The 22,695-nt window shown below is 41.8% G+C and overlaps 1 protein-coding gene across 1 annotated transcript; it reads left to right on the top strand.

Annotated features, from left to right (window-relative positions):
* Positions 1-8,955: 8,955 nt before the first annotated feature.
* LOC108704635 (zinc finger protein 850) lies at positions 8,956-22,473 on the top strand. Its single transcript, XM_018241279.2, has 4 exons — positions 8,956-9,266; positions 11,881-12,001; positions 12,781-12,855; positions 16,711-22,473. Exons 1-4 carry the CDS (start codon positions 9,249-9,251, stop codon positions 19,908-19,910), a joined length of 3,414 nt encoding a protein of 1,137 aa, XP_018096768.2. The 5' UTR covers positions 8,956-9,248; the 3' UTR covers positions 19,911-22,473.
* The last annotated feature ends 222 nt before the right edge of the window (positions 22,474-22,695 follow it).

Below are 22,695 nucleotides of genomic sequence, written 5' to 3'. Positions count from 1 at the left end.
TTATAGTTCAATAGAGGCACTTTATAGTCACATGACTCTGAGGGGTGGGGTCTGGCTCAGTATAGTTGTGCAGTAAAGTACAGGGAATGTCCCGAATTTAGTGTTATCTACTGGATCAGGAAAATATCAACTTCAGTTCCCTGTCAGGTCCAGTAAGCTGCTGATTGGCTGTCGTTCTATAGTTCTGAACAAGGGAAAGTTGTGCTCAAAACTAATTTTTCTTTCTTTTCCAATTATATTTCTTTTCCTTTATGGAAACTGACAAGGTTTTTCTGTAAAGTAAAAATAGTTGGACATTCCCACAAATAAAGGAAAGAAGAATTCAGATCTTTTTCTTTAGACTTAGGGCAAGTTGAAGTGACACGACTGTTAGATAAAGACACAACGTGCGGAGTTCACATCAGACAGATGAGACACAGCGACAAGGTGCGACATTTCTATTAATTACCTTATACTGTATATATATAAACCTTACAGAGTTAATACTTTAGTTAGAAATTAGTGTTTATGACAAGAGTTTGCACAATAGAGAAACATTAGAGAAACCTACTGAGAATAAGGGGAGTCCAGTGGTCCAGTATGTGCCTTGCTGGTTAAACAGTCACAGCCAGTGTTTATTGTTATATAGTAACATAAGTATCGGTACCCACCAAATAGCCCTAATAATACCAGACAACAGCCTCACAAGCCCAATGTATTTGATGAAGACTTGGCTGAAGAAGCATAAAGTTCCTAAAACAATGGCTGAGTATTTGCTGTTCTTTAGATACAAATGTGCCTATGTCAGCAGTTGGGGTTGGGGGTTTAACATTTGGGCATAAAAGCAGAGCCTTTACCTTGAGTCAGGAGCTTCGGACCCATGAGTGGCGCCAGGATTTGGATCATCGATTGATTATCGGGAACCTGAAGGTGATGAAGCAAAGGTTGTGGGGCTCCCCGATTGTGCTGATTTGATGCAGAACTGGCTATTCTTGTAATTACCATCATATGAAGTTAAGTAAATGTTTTTAAATTCTACCTTTACTTGTGTGTGTGTAAGTTATTGCTCACAAGCAGTTTATCACAAGGTTTAATTATTGATCCTGTATATTTGTATTAATATTAATTATTACAATTACAGTATATACGCGAGTAAGCCGACCTGAGTATAAGCCGAGGTACCTAATTTTACCTTAAAAAACGTGTAAAACGTATTGACTCGAGTATAAGCCTAGGGGTGAGAAATGCAGGACATCTTCAGCAGAACACAGGCTCCTGCATACACTCTGCTAAGGAAGAACTCGCCTCTTACTTACTGATCTGAAGAGGCTGCAGTCACAGCTCTGTGCTGCCCACACTTGCTGTTGTAAGGATATACATACATTATATACATACATTACATACATATATACATTATATACATACATTACATACATATATACATTATATACATACATTACATACATATATACATTATATACACTTACATACATTACATACATTATATACATTATATAGATACATACATTACATACATACATATACATTATATACATACATTACATACATTACATACACATACATTACATATACATACATTCATACATACATACATACATTATATACACATACATACATTACATAGATACATACATTATATAAACATACATATATTACATACATTATACATTATATACATACATACATTACATACATACATTACATACATACATTACATACACTTACATTATATACATACATACATACATAGTGTGAAGTTTGGGGGATCACAGCGGGGTTTTCCAGCAGACATACAGGCCACTCCAGATTGAAGGTAAACTGTTTATTTTTCTCAACTCAAGTTAAGTCTTTCAGCAGTAATCAGTGGTACAGAAAACAAATCCGCTTCACTTCAGCAGTATAAGTCCAAAAATAAGAATATTTTACTTGTCTCACATAAAACATCCAGTCTTTAGAGTCACAACATTCTCTGTTCAACTCAGCAGTGAGTTACTACACCTGAAAAACCTCCTCCCCTCTCACCTGCTGCTGCTGATCCCCTCCATTATACACCCCTTACATGTCCAGCCCACCTCTGGCTGCTGAACCCCTCGTGTCTCTTAATGAGGTCGTTTTAAACCTATAGAATAGGGAGACATACCGGTCATCTACAATATATCCCCCCCCCAGCTTGTACAATACAAACATACATGTGCATGTGGATCCCCAGAAGGCTGCCCCCCCCTATCCCTGGCCCAGAACAGCAGCCAGAGCACTTACTTGGCTACAGCTCCCCTCTAGTGCGAGTCCCACAGGCGCCGCAGGACTACAGAGGTGGGGGGGCTGCAGTAGGAGGAGCTACACGGTCGCCATGCCGGCGCTGCCTCTGATGACGTAATGAAGGAAGTGTGAGCCGGAGGCGCCGGGAGATGTGGGCCGGTTGGAAGTGAATGGTGGGTGGCAGCCGGTGCGCTAGGGACACAAGACGAGTGCGGTGGGTTTTTTGGCCGAGGTAGACTTTTCTGCACATTTTGGGTGCTGAAAAACTTGGCTTATACTCGAGTATATACGGTATTATTATTATTGATAAAGGTTCAGCCCTTTATTACACGCCGAACGCAGGTAAAATGCAACATGCTGCGTCCCAACCTGCATTCAGCGCTTACATGCGCCTGTGTGAGTACAGCCCCATTACAAAGCATTCATTGCGTCTACTCCTGCTGCGCTCCCCTGCGGCTGAACAAAGAAATCGCAATACAGGGGAACGCAGTGTGAGTAATGGTCCTTAGTGAGGAGGGATGAGTAAAACAGATGAGTAAGTAAAAGAGATGAGTAAGTAAAAGAGATGAGTAAGTAGAAGAGATGAGTAAGTAAAAGAGACGAGTAGGTAGAAGAGATGAGTAAGTAAAAGAGATGAGTAAGTAGAAGAGATGAGTAAGTAAAAGAGATGAGTAAGTAAAAGAGATGAGTAAGTAAAAGAGATGAGTAAGTAAAAGAGACGAGTAGGTAGAAGAGATGAGTAAGTAAAAGAGATGAGTAAGTAAAAGAGATGAGTAAGTAAAAGAGATGAGTAAGTAGAACAGATGAGTAGGTAAAAGAGATGAGTAGGTAAAAGAGATGAGTAAGTAAAAGATGAGCAGGTAAAAGAGATGAGCAGGTAAAAGAGATGAGCAGGTAAAAGAGATGAGTAAGTAAAAGAGATGAGTAAGTAGAAGAGATGAGTAAGTAAAAGAGATGAGTAAGTAGAAGAGATGAGTAAGTAAAAGAGATGAGTAAGTAGAAGAGATGAGTAAGTAGAAGAGATGAGTAAGTAAAAGAGATGAGTAAGTAGAAGAGGTGAGTAAGTAAAAGAGGTGAGTAAGTAAAAGAGATGAGTAAGTAGAAGAGATGAGTAAGTAAAAGAGATGAGTAAGTAAAAGAGATGAGTAAGTAGAAGAGATGAGTAAGTAAAAGAGATGAGTAAGTAAAAGAGATGAGTAAGTAGAAGAGATGAGTAGGTAAAAGAGATGAGTAAGTAAAAGATGAGCAGGTAAAAGAGATGAGCAGGTAAAAGAGATGAGCAGGTAAAAGAGATGAGTAAGTAAAAGAGATGAGTAAGTAGAAGAGATGAGTAAGTAAAAGAGATGAGTAAGTAGAAGAGATGAGTAAGTAAAAGAGATGAGTGAGTAAAAGAGATGAGTAAGTAGAAGAGATGAGTAAGTAAAAGAGGTGAGTAAGTAAAAGAGGTGAGTAAGTAAAAGAGATGAGTAAGTAGAAGAGATGAGTAAGTAAAAGAGATGAGTAAGTAAAAGAGATGAGTAAGTAGAAGAGATGAGTAAGTAAAAGAGATGAGTAAGTAAAAGAGATGAGTAGTAAGTAAAAGAGATGAGTAAGTAAAAGAGATGAGTAAGTAAAAGAGATGAGTAAGTAAAAGAGATGAGTAAGTAAAAGAGATGAGTAAGTAAAAGAGATGAGTAAGTAAAAGAGATGAGTAAGTAAAAGAGACGAGTAAGTAGAAGAGACGAGTAAGTAAAAGAGACGAGTAGGTAGAAGAGATGAGTAAGTAAAAGAGATGAGTAAGTAGAAGAGATGAGTAAGTAAAAGAGATGAGTAAGTAGAAGAGATGAGTAAGTAAAAGAGATGAGTAAGTAAAAGAGATGAGTAAGTAAAAGAGACGAGTAGGTAGAAGAGATGAGTAAGTAAAAGAGATGAGTAAGTAAAAGAGATGAGTAAGTAAAAGAGATGAGTAAGTAGAAGAGATGAGTAGGTAAAAGAGATGAGTAAGTAAAAGATGAGCAGGTAAAAGAGATGAGCAGGTAAAAGAGATGAGCAGGTAAAAGAGATGAGTAAGTAAAAGAGATGAGTAAGTAGAAGAGATGAGTAAGTAAAAGAGATGAGTAAGTAGAAGAGATGAGTAAGTAAAAGAGATGAGTAAGTAGAAGAGATGAGTAAGTAAAAGAGATGAGTAAGTAGAAGAGATGAGTAAGTAAAAGAGATGAGTAAGTAAAAGAGATGAGTAAGTAAAAGAGATGAGTAAGTAAAAGAGATGAGTAAGTAAAAGAGATGAGTAAGTAGAAGAGATGAGTAGGTAAAAGAGATGAGTAAGTAAAAGATGAGCAGGTAAAAGAGATGAGCAGGTAAAAGAGATGAGCAGGTAAAAGAGATGAGTAAGTAAAAGAGATGAGTAAGTAGAAGAGATGAGTAAGTAAAAGAGATGAGTAAGTAGAAGAGATGAGTAAGTAAAAGAGATGAGTGAGTAAAAGAGATGAGTAAGTAGAAGAGATGAGTAAGTAAAAGAGGTGAGTAAGTAAAAGAGGTGAGTAAGTAAAAGAGATGAGTAAGTAGAAGAGATGAGTAAGTAAAAGAGATGAGTAAGTAAAAGAGATGAGTAAGTAGAAGAGATGAGTAAGTAAAAGAGATGAGTAAGTAAAAGAGATGAGTAAGTAAGTAAAAAAGATGAGTAAGTAAAAGAGATGAGTAAGTAAAAGAGATGAGTAAGTAAAAGAGATGAGTAAGTAAAAGAGATGAGTAAGTAAAAGAGATGAGTAAGTAAAAGAGATGAGTAAGTAAAAGAGACGAGTAAGTAGAAGAGACGAGTAAGTAAAAGAGACGAGTAGGTAGAAGAGATGAGTAAGTAAAAGAGATGAGTAAGTAGAAGAGATGAGTAAGTAAAAGAGATGAGTAAGTAGAAGAGATGAGTAAGTAAAAGAGATGAGTAAGTAAAAGAGATGAGTAAGTAAAAGAGACGAGTAGGTAGAAGAGATGAGTAAGTAAAAGAGATGAGTAAGTAAAAGAGATGAGTAAGTAAAAGAGATGAGTAAGTAGAAGAGATGAGTAGGTAAAAGAGATGAGTAAGTAAAAGATGAGCAGGTAAAAGAGATGAGCAGGTAAAAGAGATGAGCAGGTAAAAGAGATGAGTAAGTAAAAGAGATGAGTAAGTAGAAGAGATGAGTAAGTAAAAGAGATGAGTAAGTAGAAGAGATGAGTAAGTAAAAGAGATGAGTAAGTAGAAGAGATGAGTAAGTAAAAGAGATGAGTAAGTAGAAGAGATGAGTAAGTAAAAGAGATGAGTAAGTAAAAGAGATGAGTAAGTAAAAGAGATGAGTAAGTAAAAGAGATGAGTAAGTAAAAGAGATGAGTAAGTAAAAGAGATGAGTAAGTAAAAGAGATGAGTAAGTAGAAGAGATGAGTAGGTAAAAGAGATGAGTAAGTAAAAGATGAGCAGGTAAAAGAGATGAGCAGGTAAAAGAGATGAGCAGGTAAAAGAGATGAGTAAGTAAAAGAGATGAGTAAGTAGAAGAGATGAGTAAGTAAAAGAGATGAGTAAGTAGAAGAGATGAGTAAGTAAAAGAGATGAGTGAGTAAAAGAGATGAGTAAGTAGAAGAGATGAGTAAGTAAAAGAGGTGAGTAAGTAAAAGAGGTGAGTAAGTAAAAGAGATGAGTAAGTAGAAGAGATGAGTAAGTAAAAGAGATGAGTAAGTAAAAGAGATGAGTAAGTAGAAGAGATGAGTAAGTAAAAGAGATGAGTAAGTAAAAGAGATGAGTAAGTAAGTAAAATAGATGAGTAAGTAAAAGAGATGAGTAAGTAAAAGAGATGAGTAAGTAAAAGAGATGAGTAAGTAAAAGAGATGAGTAAGTAAAAGAGATGAGTAAGTAAAAGAGATGAGTAAGTAAAAGAGACGAGTAAGTAGAAGAGACGAGTAAGTAAAAGAGACGAGTAGGTAGAAGAGATGAGTAAGTAAAAGAGATGAGTAAGTAGAAGAGATGAGTAAGTAAAAGAGATGAGTAAGTAGAAGAGATGAGTAAGTAAAAGAGATGAGTAAGTAAAAGAGATGAGTAAGTAAAAGAGACGAGTAGGTAGAAGAGATGAGTAAGTAAAAGAGATGAGTAAGTAAAAGAGATGAGTAAGTAAAAGAGATGAGTAAGTAGAAGAGATGAGTAGGTAAAAGAGATGAGTAAGTAAAAGATGAGCAGGTAAAAGAGATGAGCAGGTAAAAGAGATGAGCAGGTAAAAGAGATGAGTAAGTAAAAGAGATGAGTAAGTAGAAGAGATGAGTAAGTAAAAGAGATGAGTAAGTAGAAGAGATGAGTAAGTAAAAGAGATGAGTAAGTAGAAGAGATGAGTAAGTAAAAGAGATGAGTAAGTAGAAGAGATGAGTAAGTAAAAGAGATGAGTAAGTAAAAGAGATGAGTAAGTAAAAGAGACGAGTAGGTAGAAGAGATGAGTAAGTAAAAGAGATGAGTAAGTAAAAGAGATGAGTAAGTAAAAGAGATGAGTAAGTAGAAGAGATGAGTAGGTAAAAGAGATGAGTAAGTAAAAGATGAGCAGGTAAAAGAGATGAGCAGGTAAAAGAGATGAGCAGGTAAAAGAGATGAGTAAGTAAAAGAGATGAGTAAGTAGAAGAGATGAGTAAGTAAAAGAGATGAGTAAGTAGAAGAGATGAGTAAGTAAAAGAGATGAGTGAGTAAAAGAGATGAGTAAGTAAAAGAGATGAGTAAGTAGAAGAGATGAGTAAGTAAAAGAGGTGAGTAAGTAAAAGAGGTGAGTAAGTAAAAGAGATGAGTAAGTAGAAGAGATGAGTAAGTAAAAGAGATGAGTAAGTAAAAGAGATGAGTAAGTAAGTAAAAGAGATGAGTAAGTAAAAGAGATGAGTAAGTAAAAGAGATGAGTAAGTAAAAGAGATGAGTAAGTAAGTAAAAGAGATGAGTAAGTAAAAGAGATGAGTAAGTAAAAGAGATGAGTAAGTAAAAGAGATGAGTAAGTAAAAGAGATGAGTAAGTAGAAGAGATGAGTAGGTAAAAGAGATGAGTAAGTAAAAGATGAGCAGGTAAAAGAGATGAGCAGGTAAAAGAGATGAGCAGGTAAAAGAGATGAGTAAGTAAAAGAGATGAGTAAGTAGAAGAGATGAGTAAGTAAAAGAGATGAGTAAGTAGAAGAGATGAGTAAGTAAAAGAGATGAGTGAGTAAAAGAGATGAGTAAGTAAAAGAGATGAGTAAGTAGAAGAGATGAGTAAGTAGAAGAGATGAGTAAGTAAAAGAGGTGAGTAAGTAAAAGAGATGAGTAAGTAAAAGAGATGAGTAAGTAAGTAAAAGAGATGAGTAAGTAAAAGAGATGAGTAAGTAAAAGAGATGAGTAAGTAAGTAAAAGAGATGAGTAAGTAAAAGAGATGAGTAAGTAAAAGAGGTGAGTAAGTAAAAGAGATGAGTAAGTAGAAGAGATGAGTAAGTAAAAGAGGTGAGTAAGTAAAAGAGATGAGTAAGTAAAAGAGGTGAGTAAGTAAAAGAGATGAGTAAGTAGAAGAGATGAGTAAGTAAAAGAGATGAGTAAGTAAAAGAGATGAGTAAGTAAAAGAGATGAGTAAGTAAAAGAGATGAGTAAGTAGAAGAGATGAGTAAGTAAAAGAGATGAGTAAGTAGAAGAGATGAGTAAGTAAAAGAGATGAGTGAGTAAAAGAGATGAGTAAGTAAAAGAGATGAGTAAGTAGAAGAGATGAGTAAGTAGAAGAGATGAGTAAGTAAAAGAGGTGAGTAAGTAAAAGAGATGAGTAAGTAAAAGAGATGAGTAAGTAAGTAAAAGAGATGAGTAAGTAAAAGAGATGAGTAAGTAAAAGAGATGAGTAAGTAAGTAAAAGAGATGAGTAAGTAAAAGAGATGAGTAAGTAAAAGAGATGAGTAAGTAAAAGAGGTGAGTAAGTAAAAGAGATGAGTAAGTAGAAGAGATGAGTAAGTAAAAGAGGTGAGTAAGTAAAAGAGATGAGTAAGTAAAAGAGGTGAGTAAGTAAAAGAGATGAGTAAGTAGAAGAGATGAGTAAGTAAAAGAGATGAGTAAGTAAAAGAGATGAGTAGGTAAAAGAGATGAGTAACTGCAGCTTTAGTAAATGAGATTATTGAGAGGGTCATAGACACAGGTTGGGAATAGATGAAATTCTATATAAGGGAGGTATAAATATAAATATATAATTAGTTTGATTGCTTTAGAATTATGGAGAATTGCAATAAAGTTGTTTTGTTTGAGAAGATCAATGTGACAAATACAAGTCCATCTCATTCATTGACATTAAATAAGTAGATGTGACAGTGTCCCCGGATACAGGGGACCCTGAGTCACGTGACTCTCATTAGTCAGACATTAGTGAGGAGCAATGAGACTGTGCAACTGTAACACACACAAGAGATCTCCTCTCATATATATTATATATTAATTGTAATAGATTCACACTCCCCCCGGTCTGACAGTGTGTGTGTCACTTTATATTGTCCCTTCCTCTCACTCATGTGTCACAACTGACTCGTCCGACTCAATGTTCCTCACACGTGACCTCGTTGCTACACGTCACTCAGTCCCACACACACAGCTGAGAGACCAGATTCACATCTGACGTACGTGTGGGAGGAGTCAGTTCCAGTCAGAATGGGCCGCGGTGTATTGTGGGACAGCTGGGAGGAGTTACACGAGTGACAGACAATAGGGGAGGGTTCAGCGCTTGGGCTGAGGGAGCAGAGACAGATACAGGGAGTGTGAGGAGAAGTGACATTATTACACACACAGCCCACACTTTTACTGCCCTTCCTGCTGCACTACAACTCCCAGCATCCCCTCTCACACACACTCCCCTCAGCAGCAACTCCTCCCCACACGTCACTCCTCTACAGCTCCAGCCACTCCCGCGGGGCGGGACACAGATAGGCGGAATGGCTCTCCTCCCAACATGCATTGCGCCCAGCAGCACCGGAAGCCGCTGGAACCTGGACGGAAGCGGAAGCTCAGTTCGCTAAGAAGCAGACACCATGTCTCCGGTGGGCAAGGTAAATAGTTACAACTGCCCCTGTGCCCCTCTGTAGCCTGAGGAGCTGACACTCTACTGGTACACTGAGTCTGTAGCCTCAGGAGCTGACACTCTACTGTTACACTGAGTCTGTAGCCTGAGGAGCTGACACTCTACTGGTACACTGAGTCTGTAGCCTCAGGAGCTGACACTCTACTGTTACACTGAGTCTGTAGCCTGAGGAGCTGACACTCTACTGGTACACTGAGTCTGTAGCCTCAGGAGCTGACACTCTACTGTTACACTGAGTCTGTAGCCTGAGGAGCTGACACTCTACTGTTACACTGAGTCTGTAGCCTGAGGAGCTGACACTCTACTGTTACACTGAGTCTGTAGCCTCAGGAGCTGACACTCTACTGTTACACTGAGTCTGTAGCCTGAGGAGCTGACACTCTACTGTAACACTGAGTCTGTAGCCTGAGGAGCTGACACTCCACTGTTACACTGAGTCTGTAGCCTGAGGAGCTGACACTCTACTGTTACACTGAGTCTGTAGCCTGAGGAGCTGACACTCTACTGGTACACTGAGTCTGTAGCCTCAGGAGCTGACACTCTACTGTTACACTGAGTCTGTAGCCTGAGGAGCTGACACTCTACTGTAACACTGAGTCTGTAGCCTGAGGAGCTGACACTCTACTGTTACACTGAGTCTGTAGCCTGAGGAGCTGACACTCTACTGTTACACTGAGTCTGTAGCCTCAGGAGCTGACACTCTACTGTTACACTGAGTCTGTAGCCTGAGGAGCTGACACTCTACTGTTACACTGAGTCTGTAGCCTGAGGAGCTGACACTCTACTGTTACACTGAGTCTGTAGCCTCAGGAGCTGACACTCTACTGTTACACTGAGTCTGTAGCCTGAGGAGCTGACACTCTACTGTAACACTGAGTCTGTAGCCTGAGGAGCTGACACTCCACTGTTACACTGAGTCTGTAGCCTGAGGAGCTGACACTCTACTGTTACACTGAGTCTGTAGCCTCAGGAGCTGACACTCTACTGTTACACTGAGTCTGTAGCCTGAGGAGCTGACACTCTACTGTTACACTGAGTCTGTAGCCTGAGGAGCTGACACTCTACTGTTACACTGAGTCTGTAGCCTCAGGAGCTGACACTCTACTGTTACACTGAGTCTGTAGCCTGAGGAGCTGACACTCTACTGTAACACTGAGTCTGTAGCCTGAGGAGCTGACACTCCACTGTTACACTGAGTGTTTAGCCTGAGGAGCTGACACTCTAATGTTAACTGAGTCTGTAGCCTGAGGAGCTGACACTCTACTGTTACACTGAGTCTGTAGCCTGAGGAGCTGACACACTACTGTTACACTGAGTCTGTAGCCTGAGGAGCTGACACTCTACTGTTACACTGAGTCTGTAGCCTGAGGAGCTGACACTCTACTGTAACACTGAGTCTGTAGCCTGAGGAGCTGACACTCTACTGTTACACTGAGTCTGTAGCCTGAGGAGCTGACACTCTACTGTTACACTGAGTCTGTAGCCTGAGGAGCTGACACTCTACTGTTACACTGAGTCTGTAGCCTGAGGAGCTGACACTCTACTGGTACACTGAGTCTGTAGCCTCAGGAGCTGACACTCTGTTACACTGAGTCTGTAGCCTGAGGAGCTGACACTCTACTGGTACACTGAGTCTGTAGCCTGAGGAGCTGACACTCTACTGTTACACTGAGTCTGTAGCCTGAGGAGCTGACACTCTACTGTTACACTGAGTCTGTAGCCTGAGGAGCTGATACTCTACTGTTACACTGAGTCTGTAGCCTGAGGAGCGACACTCTACTGTTACACTGAGTCTGTAGCCTGAGGAGCTGACACTCTACTGTTACACTGAGTCTGTAGCCTGAGGAGCTGACACTCTACTGTTACACTGAGTCTGTAGCCTGAGGAGCTGACACTCTACTGTTACACTGAGTCTGTAGCCTGAGGAGCTGACACTCTACTGTTACACTGAGTCTGTAGCCTGAGGAGCTGACACTCTACTGTTACACTGAGTCTGTAGCCTGAGGAGCTGACACTCTACTGGTACACTGAGTCTGTAGCCTCAGGAGCTGACACTCTACTGTTACACTGAGTCTGTAGCCTGAGGAGCTGACACTCTACTGTTACACTGAGTCTGTAGCCTGAGGAGCTGACACTCTACTGGTACACTGAGTCTGTAGCCTGAGGAGCTGACACTCTACTGGTACACTGAGTCTGTAGCCTCAGGAGCTGACACTCTACTGTTACACTGAGTCTGTAGCCTGAGGAGCTGACACTCTAATGTAACACTGAGTCTGTAGCCTGAGGAGCTGACACTCTACTGTTACACTGAGTCTGTAGCCTGAGGAGCTGACACTCTACTGTTACACCGAGTCTGTAGCCTGAGGAGCTGGCACTCTAGTGATAGGGAATAGGTATAATTGGCTTTTAAACAACTTGTTCAGTGGGTGTGTATATGCTGAAGAGCTTACAGTCACATGTGCAGAAGGGAACTCCCCAGTGGGGTACATATAGAGCACAGCAATAAGTGCCCCTCATCAGCAGCCCAGCACTTGTGTGGAGGGGTCCCTAACACTGGAGATAACGGGGTGCTTGTGTTACAGGTGACATTTGAGGAGGTGTCTGTGTATTTCTCTCCGGGGGAGTGGGCGTGGCTGAGGGAGGAGCAGAAGGAGCTGTATAAGGAGGTGATGTTGGACAATTATCAGCTGGTGCTGTCTGTCTGTGAGTATCACTAATTACCCCTGTACCCCGGGGATCACTGGCCTTATTTACAGTGTGAGCTCTTGGGTACAAAGCTTTCATATTGACATAGTGTTACTGCAAGTGTCAGTGAGAGGTAATGAGAGGTAATCAGGGATAATGATCGGTAATGAGGGGTAATGAGGGTTAATGAGAGGTAATGAGAGATAATGAGGGGTAATGAGGGGTAATGGTGCTTTATAGCAATGAGAGGTGGGGAGTTCTCTGCACATATAATGGGGACCCGTCACCCTAACAAATAATTCCAAAGTCTGTTCTATTGGGTTTGACAAGGAAAATAAACTTGACACTAAATTAATGATGTAAATGTTACAATTGTCACAAGCAGAGAGGTGTCATTTTATGGGAACTGTTATTAACACTTTGTGTCACCCCAACATCTTGTTTGTGCACCACAACTGGGGGAGCTGATGTTACATAATTATACAGCAGGGACATGTAATGGGAAGTGAAAGTCATTGGCTGAGGCATGGAGGCGGGTGATATATGATTGACAGGTGAGAATTATAAATACCTTTATTGCAGGAAGGGACAGTTTAATAAAACAATGTGGGTTTCATGTTTATAAGGACTTTTATTATACATCTTATTGGTGGGTGACAGGTGCTGTTTAACGGTGAATTTCCCCTTTAATCTGGGTTCATTAGGGCTGAGTCTCTGTACGTTCCCATAGCAATGACACAACTGTATCTCTAGTATAAATCAATCTAAAAAATGACACAACTGCTTTCCTCTGATAGGTCGGCCTGACATCATTTCCAGGATTGTGCTGGGGGAGGAGCCGTGTATCAGCAGTGGGCGGAGCAGTAGTACAGGTATGTACATTGGAGCCTCCATGTAACATGGCAGCTCCCACATTGGGCCTTTGTCTGTTACTGTAGAGTTAAATGTCACACTCACCCTAATCCTCATACTCTCACACTAATCCTCATACTCTCACCCTAATCCTCATACACTCACACTCCCAATCTGCTAATTAATAATGTGATTTTTCTTATTTCATATCACATAGATATACCCCCCAGCTATGTCTATATATGTGTGTATATATATATATATATAGGTGTGTGTGTGTGACCAGAGCAGGGGGAGGAGCAAGGAAGAAAGGGGCGGAGGCAAAGAGTTGCTGAATCCTTTATGTGTGAAGTTACAGCCCAGTGTGTGTCTCTCAGTGTCCCAGGCCCAATTTATTTAGTTGTTTCACTGCTCCGTCACTTTCTCTATTTATATTGGGGGGGGGGGTCTGTTCCATGTTGTGGCTGTTAGAGATCACTTGCACCAGTATAAGTGCAACACAATGTCTCATGATGATGATATGAAGCTGATTGGCTAAGGAAGAGCTGAGGTCTGGTGATATAAATGAATAAAAGTGGGGGTCATTGGTTTATCATTAGTCAGTTGCACCCCCTCCTCCTGATGCTGCTCTGAATTTAGGGCACAGACAGACACTCAGATTCAGGGAGATTAGTCGCCCTGGGAGTGAGATTCCAGTTGTGATACAGTTTATAAAGGTGTTATATTGTGTCTGTAGATGGGGGGGGCAAATTCCAGGTAAGTTTGCCCCAGGGTTTGTGAGGCACAAGGTTTGGGCTACTGGGATCAGTAGTGTCACAGAAGTGTTAATAAATACAACTTGTCCCATTTCTCACCTTTAGTTTCTCCTCAGTGATTGGACGAATGACTAATGCGCATATCAGAGATGCCCCGCCCCCGTATAAAGGCCAATATGGCGGAACAGACACTTTATTATATATAATGTGAGTGAATTCCCAGTTGTCAGTAGATGAAGAATCAGCACATTATTTGTTGGCATTAGATCTTGTCTTTTATTAAAAGGAAAGTAAAATCTTCTGCCAAATTATTACTTTTATCCCCCCCCACCTACACCTGTTACACCTGCACCAACTCACCTGCGCTCCATAAAAAACTGCAGAGCCACACCCCCATCTGTGGCCATGTGACTTCCATTCCCATCATGCATCTCAGCTAGGTACATGTGCACCGGCCAAAGCTCCCAGTTGGGGCGCCAGTGAGTATGTAGTGCCTACTGGTTACCATGCTGGATGGTGGGAAGAGAAGGGGGACAAATAAAGGTGGGGGGCAACACTACAGTTCTGCACATGTTATGGGGATAGAGCAGATACGTTGGTGCAAGTGTCAGTGGCTCATTGGGGGAGGGGACTGGGCCTGGGTCCTGCTACTGAGACTATTTGCCTGGGAGGCTTTACTTCCCCTTTTAATAATGATGTCTGTGAAATACCTGTATCAAATGAAAACTTGTGGTTGAATTGGGATTTTGGTGGATTTGTGTTTGTGAGGTTTATCTCCAGACACTGCCCCACCCATTGGATCTGTGTGTTTTGATTGGCTGGAGAGGAGGCTGCTATTATATATGTGGCTCAGCTGATCCCAGGTATATTCACATGGCGGTGCTAGTGGTTCTGTACATACTGGGGATATTGATGGGAAGTCACTGGGCTCTGTCTCTAATGGGAAGGTGAGTGGTACCGGCCATAGACACCCAGCTGGGCAGGAGTTGTGTGTCTGTCCCACTGTGTCTCCTGATTGTCCCCCAAACACAGACCTTTGTACAATGAGCTGGGGCCCCCTGGAAGTTATAGGATGTGGGAACCCTGATGTTTGTGGATTCCTTTGTACCTGTAGCGCACCTGCTGGCCCCGCCTTCCATTCCATGCTTGGCCACGCCCCCTCAATGCAGAAATTTTTTTTCTCTTGTGAAATTCTCAGGGAAATTCCTGATTCAGTCGAGAGTAAGGAAAGTCCACATTTTAGAGAAGTCAATGGGGTCACTGATGTGCTACCCAGGAAGTGTCCCGGCGGCCATGTTTGCTGATGTCATGCTGTCATTTCCACTTCCTGTTTGGAACACGTTTATTATTGAGCTGGGGGTGAGGCCCAGAACCTTCCTTTGAGGGGCCGTGATACATGGAGGGGGCTGATTGGTGTAGAAAATGAACAGAGACATATGGGCTGTGATTGGCTGGAGGATATTGTGCAGCACCACAGAGAATAGAATAGTGGGGGGCGGCGGACTTCCCTGACTGGTGCCATTTCATTGGCCACTCCCCTCCTGCCCCCCAGCGCAGTGTATGGCAGCACCCGCGTGTCCCCATGATTATCCCATGAATATAGTGGCACCTACACTGGCAGCTCTGTATTCAGGTGGGACAGTGTCTCATCCCCTGACTGACATATCACTGACACACGAGTTATGAATAGTCAATGGGCCCCTCAGTTACTTGCCCTCCATGTGCCCCTCATTCCTCTTGCACTTCTGCCCGGGGGTCACATCAGTTACACTAGTGGTGCAGTTATTGCAAGTGATTAGCAGGATCATTATACAGTATCCACCAATGAGAGGGAAGAGCTGTAGTCATGTGTTATACAAGTATGGCACCAACAGCGGCCAGGGCTGAGGCACCTTATAAGCTCTTCTGTCAAATCAGAATATTATATATTGTTATATGTGCTCTGAGACTTTCATTCACACCCGCTCCTTTCTTATGATTGGACCCATTGTGTTTCCAGCTGTAACTCCCTGTCCATCTCCCAGTACCCACCTTCCCCCTGTATCCCCTTCCCCCTGTACTCCCCTTCTCCTTGTACCCCCTTCCCCCTGTACCCCCTTCTCCCTGCGCCCGCTTCCCCCTGTGCCCCCTTTCCTCTCTACCCCACTTCTCCCTGTACCCCTTTCCCCTGTACACCCTTCTCCCTGCACCCCCTTCTCCCTGTACCCCCTACCACCTTCCCCCTGTACCCCCCTTCCCCTTGTACCCCCTTTCCTCTGTACCCCCTTTCCTCTCTACCTCACTTCTCCCTGCACCCTCTTCTCCCTGTACCATATACGTCCCCCGACATGTACCACTAGGTGCACATGTATGTGTTTCACAATGGGAATGTCTACTCCACACACACACGCGTGTTCATATGTTCCCCTCTGAATATTCTGTTAGTCTTTGCCACATATTTAACTGCAGGGCGACCCATGAATAAACCACACGAGTTGTATTACAGTTAATATTATGTTTTAGCTGCTACACTTCTGTCTGTGTGTCGTTACTCTGTATTTGCTGCATTTGAATGTTCCTGGGTATTGACTGACCCCTTTCCTACAATGATTGTGTCTGAGTGTGTCTTTTAAAAGGGTGGTTCACCTTTAAGTTAACTTTTAGTATGTTATAGAATGGCCAATTCTGAGCAACTTTTCAGTTGACCTTCTTTTTTTACATTTTTATTGTTTTGGAATTATTTTTCTTCATCTTCTTACTCTTTCCAGCTTTCAAATAAAAAGTTAAATAAATCAAAAAACACAAATAATAAAAAATGAAAACCAATTACAAATTGTCTCAGAATATCCCTCTCCACATCATACTAACAGTTGATTTAAAGGTGAACAACCCCTTTAATAGGACAATCCATTCTCTTTCTTCCCTTGTAATCACATTATTATATTCCCCCCCCCCCTCAGTGTCTCACTCAATGGGACATTTCCATAAAGCACAAACAACTAATGTCCTTAATATAAAGTAATACAACATGTTCTGATACCCTGTGTGTTCTCAATCCTTTGCCTGTATTCCTAATATATTCCCCTAGTCTCCACCTAAATATCAGTGTGATTCACTTGTTCTCTGCATTTTGTACCACAGACATTGGGCCAACCAGTGAAACGCTGCTGCCAATGGGGCCAACTCCAGAGCTGAGGCAAGTGAAGCAGAAGAGAAGATACCCAATGGTGAACCCACTCCGCTGGCTGAAGAGGAAAAAGAAATGGAGGCACAGAAGAAGCAGAAGGCACGACAGCTCAAAGCAGATTCAGCATGAAGAATCTAATCAGTACAAAGCAGCACAGGGGAACTATACAAGAAACAGTGCTGAGTACAACAATAACTGCACATTGACCCTTCCAAGCACAACCAGTGAGACATATACAGATCAAAGCCAGGAAATACAAAGGCCAGTAGAGACCAAAAAGCAGTACTTCACTGCTGCACAACCCTCCGCATCATCCCCAGGACCAGACATGAAATCTGGGCTCTACTCAATGCTCTCTATGAGGAAGGAGGTTGAGGAAGATCAAGACAAGGCAGATGCATCCACACTGGGCTCAGACATATCTGCCAGTCTGAGTCTAGGAGCAAAAACTGACGTAACTCTCCTGAGTGAAGGACAGGGACTTTGCTGTAAGTCAATCCCATTGGTCCAAACAGAAGAAGAAGGTTTTGTTATACCCAAAGATAAAGGTGTACAAAGTTCTTGTGATGGGAATGTGATGTATGAAGGTATTAAAATAGAAAAGGACAACTTTAAAAACATTACCCTGAGGGAAAGTGAGGAAGAATTGGGCAATGTGGAGAGGCAGTTGAAGAAAGAACCTACTGATAAGGCTGTTCAAACTGATGGAGAAGATGAATTTAGCCCTGGAACTCACAAGTACAGATTATGGTGCCAGAAGCACAGGAAACATAAGTTTGATAAAATCTCCAAAAACAGATTTCAACTCCACAGAGAGAAACACGTTACGTTTAATGAGGTGGTCACCATGTTTATATTTGAAGCATGTGGTGGGAATATCGCTATTAAACCAGGTGGCAGAGGAGAAAAACCCAGAAAGAGGAGAAGTCCATCTATCAGAAGTCCAGCTCTGGAACATGTGACTCCAGACACACAAAGTTATCCATGTGCCAGTATGGGAACACCAGAGACACAGAAGAGCTCACAGTCACGAGAACATCATCCAATAGTGGTGGTTGAACAACAGAGGAAAGAAGGATCTGAAACCCAGAGATACAAGACAAAAATAGAAGATTTGGAAGAGAGGGAAGGTTTATCTGCAGTTTTGAGTGAACACAACTCAAACATTAAGAGCTCTGGTATAACACTGAGCAGTGGAGCACAAACAGCTCAACATAAAGAGGAACATAAAGAGGAACATGAAGGGGAACATGAAGAAGAACATAAAAAAGAAGCAAGGGGCAGTACTGAGCAACCTCAAAGCACTGGGCCATACAATGTGAGAGAACAGAACAGTCGGGCAGAGATTCCACATACCTCCAGGGATGTCCCTAGTCAATCCCAAGCCAATCAGTATCTGCATGCAGTTATTTCTCACAGCAACCACACTGAAATAACTCCACATCATGTGGACAACCCAACCCAATATAGCGACCTGTTTGTTCAACCTTATTCCTGTGTTAAATGTGGAAAAATGAGTCACTGGTTCAAGCTCAAAGCCCACCAACAAGCCAATACTGAAAGGGCACCATATATATGCCCAAGGTGCTCCATGCCCAGTGGGCAGGATTCTAAGGCAAGACTTCTTCCAAATAAGATAATTAGCACAGAAGGAGCTGAGGGTCTCACTAGTGGTGGGTCACAGCAGACAGTGCAGCAAGATCATCAGGGCAGTTGGACTGATAATTGCAGTAAAGTGAAATGTGAAAGCTTCGAAAGAAACAGCGATTGCAAAACAGTCAGACCTAACAGTTCTGGCATATGCAGTATGAATTCTAATACTCACAGCACTGGTCTTGAAAATATAAGTATGGGCCAAGCAGGTCTCCTCTCAGTACCAAATGTTTATGGAGCAAATAAATTCCAGTCTTGTAGTAAATGTGGGAAAACCCTCAATTCTGTAAGTCTTATGTCTCCAAATAAATCTGAAGCCAAAAGTCAAGATAGTATCTGTGGGAAATGCAAGCTAACATGGGGTCATGTGGTGCAGCTAACTCCTGGTACAAACATCAGAACCTTCCACCATAATGAACACCATGATGTTTCACCAGGAAGTGCTGGTGCTAAAAAAAACTCTTACAATGAGAATAAAACTTTTGTTTTACAACAGAGACAGTCCAGTCAAGGTTTGGAATCTGAAAGCTTCAGACATGGTCCTGATGCATGGACTGGCTATACCTTCCCTCAGAATCCTGGAAGTCCTAGTAACAATGCAGAAGAACACAAGGATCAATGGGCCAGCCCTAATAACTGTGCAGGTAGCAGCTCTGATGACTTCAGATATGATTCAAGCTCTTCGAGTGGTTGTTTTAGAAATACCTCTCCTCTAAAAGCTACAAGCAGAGTAAAAAAGGGCTTTCCTATAGAAAGTCAGCAACATGAGGCCAGATCCACGGATCAGTGTTTCCTAGATTTGACATCTAAGCAAAATGGGGCAATGCCCAACCCTGACCAATGTATAAAACTAGAGGAGGAATATGATATCTGTGTAGGGGACTTTAAGAGTGCCACCCAGCTTACTGAGCACATGATCCATCAGAAGGAATGCCAAGAAGCTGTGGGTGTTTCTTTAGTGAAGAAGACAAGATGTTCCTCAGAGCGGGAACCTTATATGTGCAAAGTGTGTGGGAAGGTCTTCACTCGGAATTCCACTCTTGTGCAGCACCACAGCATCCACACCGGGGAGAAACCATTTAGTTGCCAGGAGTGTGGCAAATGCTTCCGGGATACTAACAACCTGAAGGTGCACATGAGGTCCCACACCAAGGAGAAACCCTACACTTGCCTGGAGTGTGGCAAGACATTTGGCCAGACCTCTGCCCTGGCGGTGCATCAGAGAACCCACACGGACGAACGACCCTTTCACTGCACCGACTGTGGGAAAAGCTTCACCGATCGCTCCACGCTCCTTCAGCACCAGAGGATCCACACCGGGGAGAAACCCTTTGCCTGCTCCTTTTGTGGGAAAAGATTCACCCAGCAGGCTCACATTGGGCGGCACGAGAAGATCCACACGGGGGAGAGACCCTTTGGGTGCACAGTGTGTGGGAAACGGTTCATAGACCGCTCCAAGCTCATTAAACACGAGCGAATACACACTAGAGTAAAAGTCTGAATACTACTAGTAAATGGCGTGTAACTTAGGGACAGTATCCTGTAGGGACCAGCTTCAGGGTCATCAGTTAATATTGTAGGCGCCCAGTTTGAGGGTTATCAGTGCATACTGTAGGTGCTCTTTTTGAGGTTTATCAGTGAATACAGTAGCACCCTGCATGAGAGTTATCAGTGAAGGCTACTGTATATGGAGTTTGAGTGGGAGGCTGGTGCACATCGAGTGCAACTCTCAGGGTAACAGAAGCATCAGTCACTTTTTACTGATTTTATCTTAATTTATTTATACCCTTGAAGGGACAAACCTTTTTATTATAAAGCAATTGTTTGAAATGAAATGATGAACTCTGTGTAAACAATCCCCTCCCTACACCCTTTTCTTGTGACTGTTTTGGCTTTCAGATTCCCCTCAGGTCTCCTCTGCCCTTGGGTTGTTATAACGTTGCAGTCACAGTGATGGGTGTATCATTAGCCTTAATGAGTGTGAGCTCACAGGCCTAATGGTGCAATTATTCGTGCTGAGACGATCCTTCTCGGAATCCCTTGGCAGCTACTGCCCCACAGCGGGTGTAACAAAACTGCACATCTCAACTGTTTTGCCTTAAAACTGACTGTGATTCCAGAAATCTGTATAACAGAACCTCAATCCTGTGTTTAATAGACTCCTCTTTCCATTCGTTTCCATCAGTGCAGCCGAGAGAGGCCTTATTCAGATTTATTAGTAGAGAAAGGAAAGGAATCACATTTTGAGATGTTTTCTGGATACAGAAATATATATTTATTGAATATGGAATTTTTTTTATTATAAAAACAAGGATTTGAAGCTAAAATGGGTGAATGTGTGGGGGGGAGAGTAAAGGAGACATCAGTACATGTGTTGGTGTCACTTTATTGTGGGGCAGGAGCAGAAGCAATTTGGACCCATGAATCTCCCCTATTGTTGTCATTGGGCATTGCTTGGCCAGCAGAGTTTTATTGTCAATATAATGGGCAAATACATGGAATTCAATGAGAAAAACTTCTCTCTGTTTATCACAGGAAAATGCTAAGGAGGTTAAGTAATAAAAGGCACTATGTTGCCTAGGAGCAGTAATCCATAGCAACCAATCAGCAGGGAGCATTATCTGTATAAAAGCAAATATCTTGGGTTACTGCTCCTGGGGAAACATATGGGGGTCACAGAGAAACTCAACTGTTATGTCAGATATACAGAGACACAGAAAGTAATTGTCAGCTCTCGTGTAACTCATGATGTGGCGTTGAGCAGCTCCCGTAGACACCATTGTCCCCACGTGAGGAATAAACCACATTCTGGAGTTGAGCAGCTGCCGAAAACGATAAAAAGCCAATATTCGTACAGAAAGAAAATGTGTTTGTCTCCAGCCTTCTTCATAATTGTCCTTTTCAGAGCCCCACATTGGCCCCACCAAATGTACCCCGATAGTTAAATGGCAGCAATGTACTTCACTTAACCCCACATATAATCTCATGGAGTAAGTGGAGGAAGGGTGTTGCAGAACTATAACACTCAGATTGAGCAAAGCAATTGGGCACCAATGGTTCATAAAGTGATACTGACCCTAAAAAACAACTTTTTAAAATCTGAATGTACATTAAAAGTTACCTATAGGTCATGTTGATCGTTTTTTGCTGAGAGGTTTGTTTTTGTAATTGTTACTTGAAGTTCCTTGACCCGACTGTCCCTTCTTAACCTGTCAGTTAGAGTTTCTAATGCTAACGGACCCCTGCTGCACAAATATGGCCGCCCCCTTATACAGGAATATGGGGCATTAGACCGGTAATTAGGGATGCGCGAATTTGACCTGTTTTGCCAAAAATTCCGCGCCGGCAAAATGTCGCCGACTCCCATTAAAGTCTATGGGCATCAAAAAAAATTTGTCGTGCGGTGAAACTTTTTTGACGTGTCTTTTTTTTTTTTCGCCGTACGACGCCATACAAGTCTATGGGCGTCATTTCTGCAGCAAAACAAGGCAAAAATTTTGCCCATCCCTGCAGGTAATATAAAAACATTGTGCAAGTGCTTTATGGCAAAGTTAAAAGTAGTTTTCAAAGGCAATATTGTGATAGATGTAAGAAAAAATGTTTAATTTCTGGTGTCAGTGTCTCTTTAAAACAACTGAAGACTCTTTATTCACAGGATTCAAATAGAAGCTCCTCTCGCACTCCATGGCCTACGTGTTGATTGGCTGCTGCACGGTGACAAAGGGGTCGGCACCCTCCAACTGCAAGTGGCTATGAAATCCCTGGCACTCAAGGGCAGGGACAGTCACTTGTGTTTTATTAGCAGAAAATGCGACATTTTGGGGGTCAGGCCCCTTTATCAAGCATAACATTTCTGTTGTGAGAGAAGTATTAGCATAAGTAACAAAAAAATTAACCCCACAAGTGAAAAACAAGTGAATTGTACAAAAATAGATAAAATGTTTTTCAATCCGGTTGGGCACTTTTCACTCTACAAACCAGACAGATTGCAACTCTACACAATATTCTGCCCCTCAGCTCAGTCAATGAGCAGCAAATTTGTTCAATAGAAAGGGACCAGCAAACACTTCTTTACAAGTGGAACCCAGGGACACTTGCTCTTTACTCTTGTTTATCTCCTGCTTAAATAACACAGTGCCATCTTGTGGTTAAACAAAGGAACTGACACAGGAAGGGGAGCTAATATAACATGTAAATATATGTATATTTGTATATTTTTATTTGTAAAGTGCTCCTTGAGGGCAAAGCTCTGTACAACAAAACAATAAATTAGTAGTAACAAACAA

The sequence above is a fragment of the Xenopus laevis genome, chromosome 6L (genome assembly GCF_017654675.1).
Source record: "Xenopus laevis strain J_2021 chromosome 6L, Xenopus_laevis_v10.1, whole genome shotgun sequence".
Lineage (NCBI taxonomy): Eukaryota > Metazoa > Chordata > Amphibia > Anura > Pipidae > Xenopus > Xenopus laevis.
This window is presented reverse-complemented; position numbering and strand designations above follow the sequence as displayed.

Excerpts from the sequence above, each read along its gene's own strand:
- LOC108704635 (XM_018241279.2), top strand. Across the intron at positions 12,002-12,780 it reads TCAGCTGGTGCTGTCTGTCT|GTCGGCCTGACATCATTTCC; the intron begins GTGAGTATCACT and ends TTCCTCTGATAG. Across the intron at positions 12,856-16,710 it reads TGGGCGGAGCAGTAGTACAG|ACATTGGGCCAACCAGTGAA; the intron begins GTATGTACATTG and ends TTTGTACCACAG.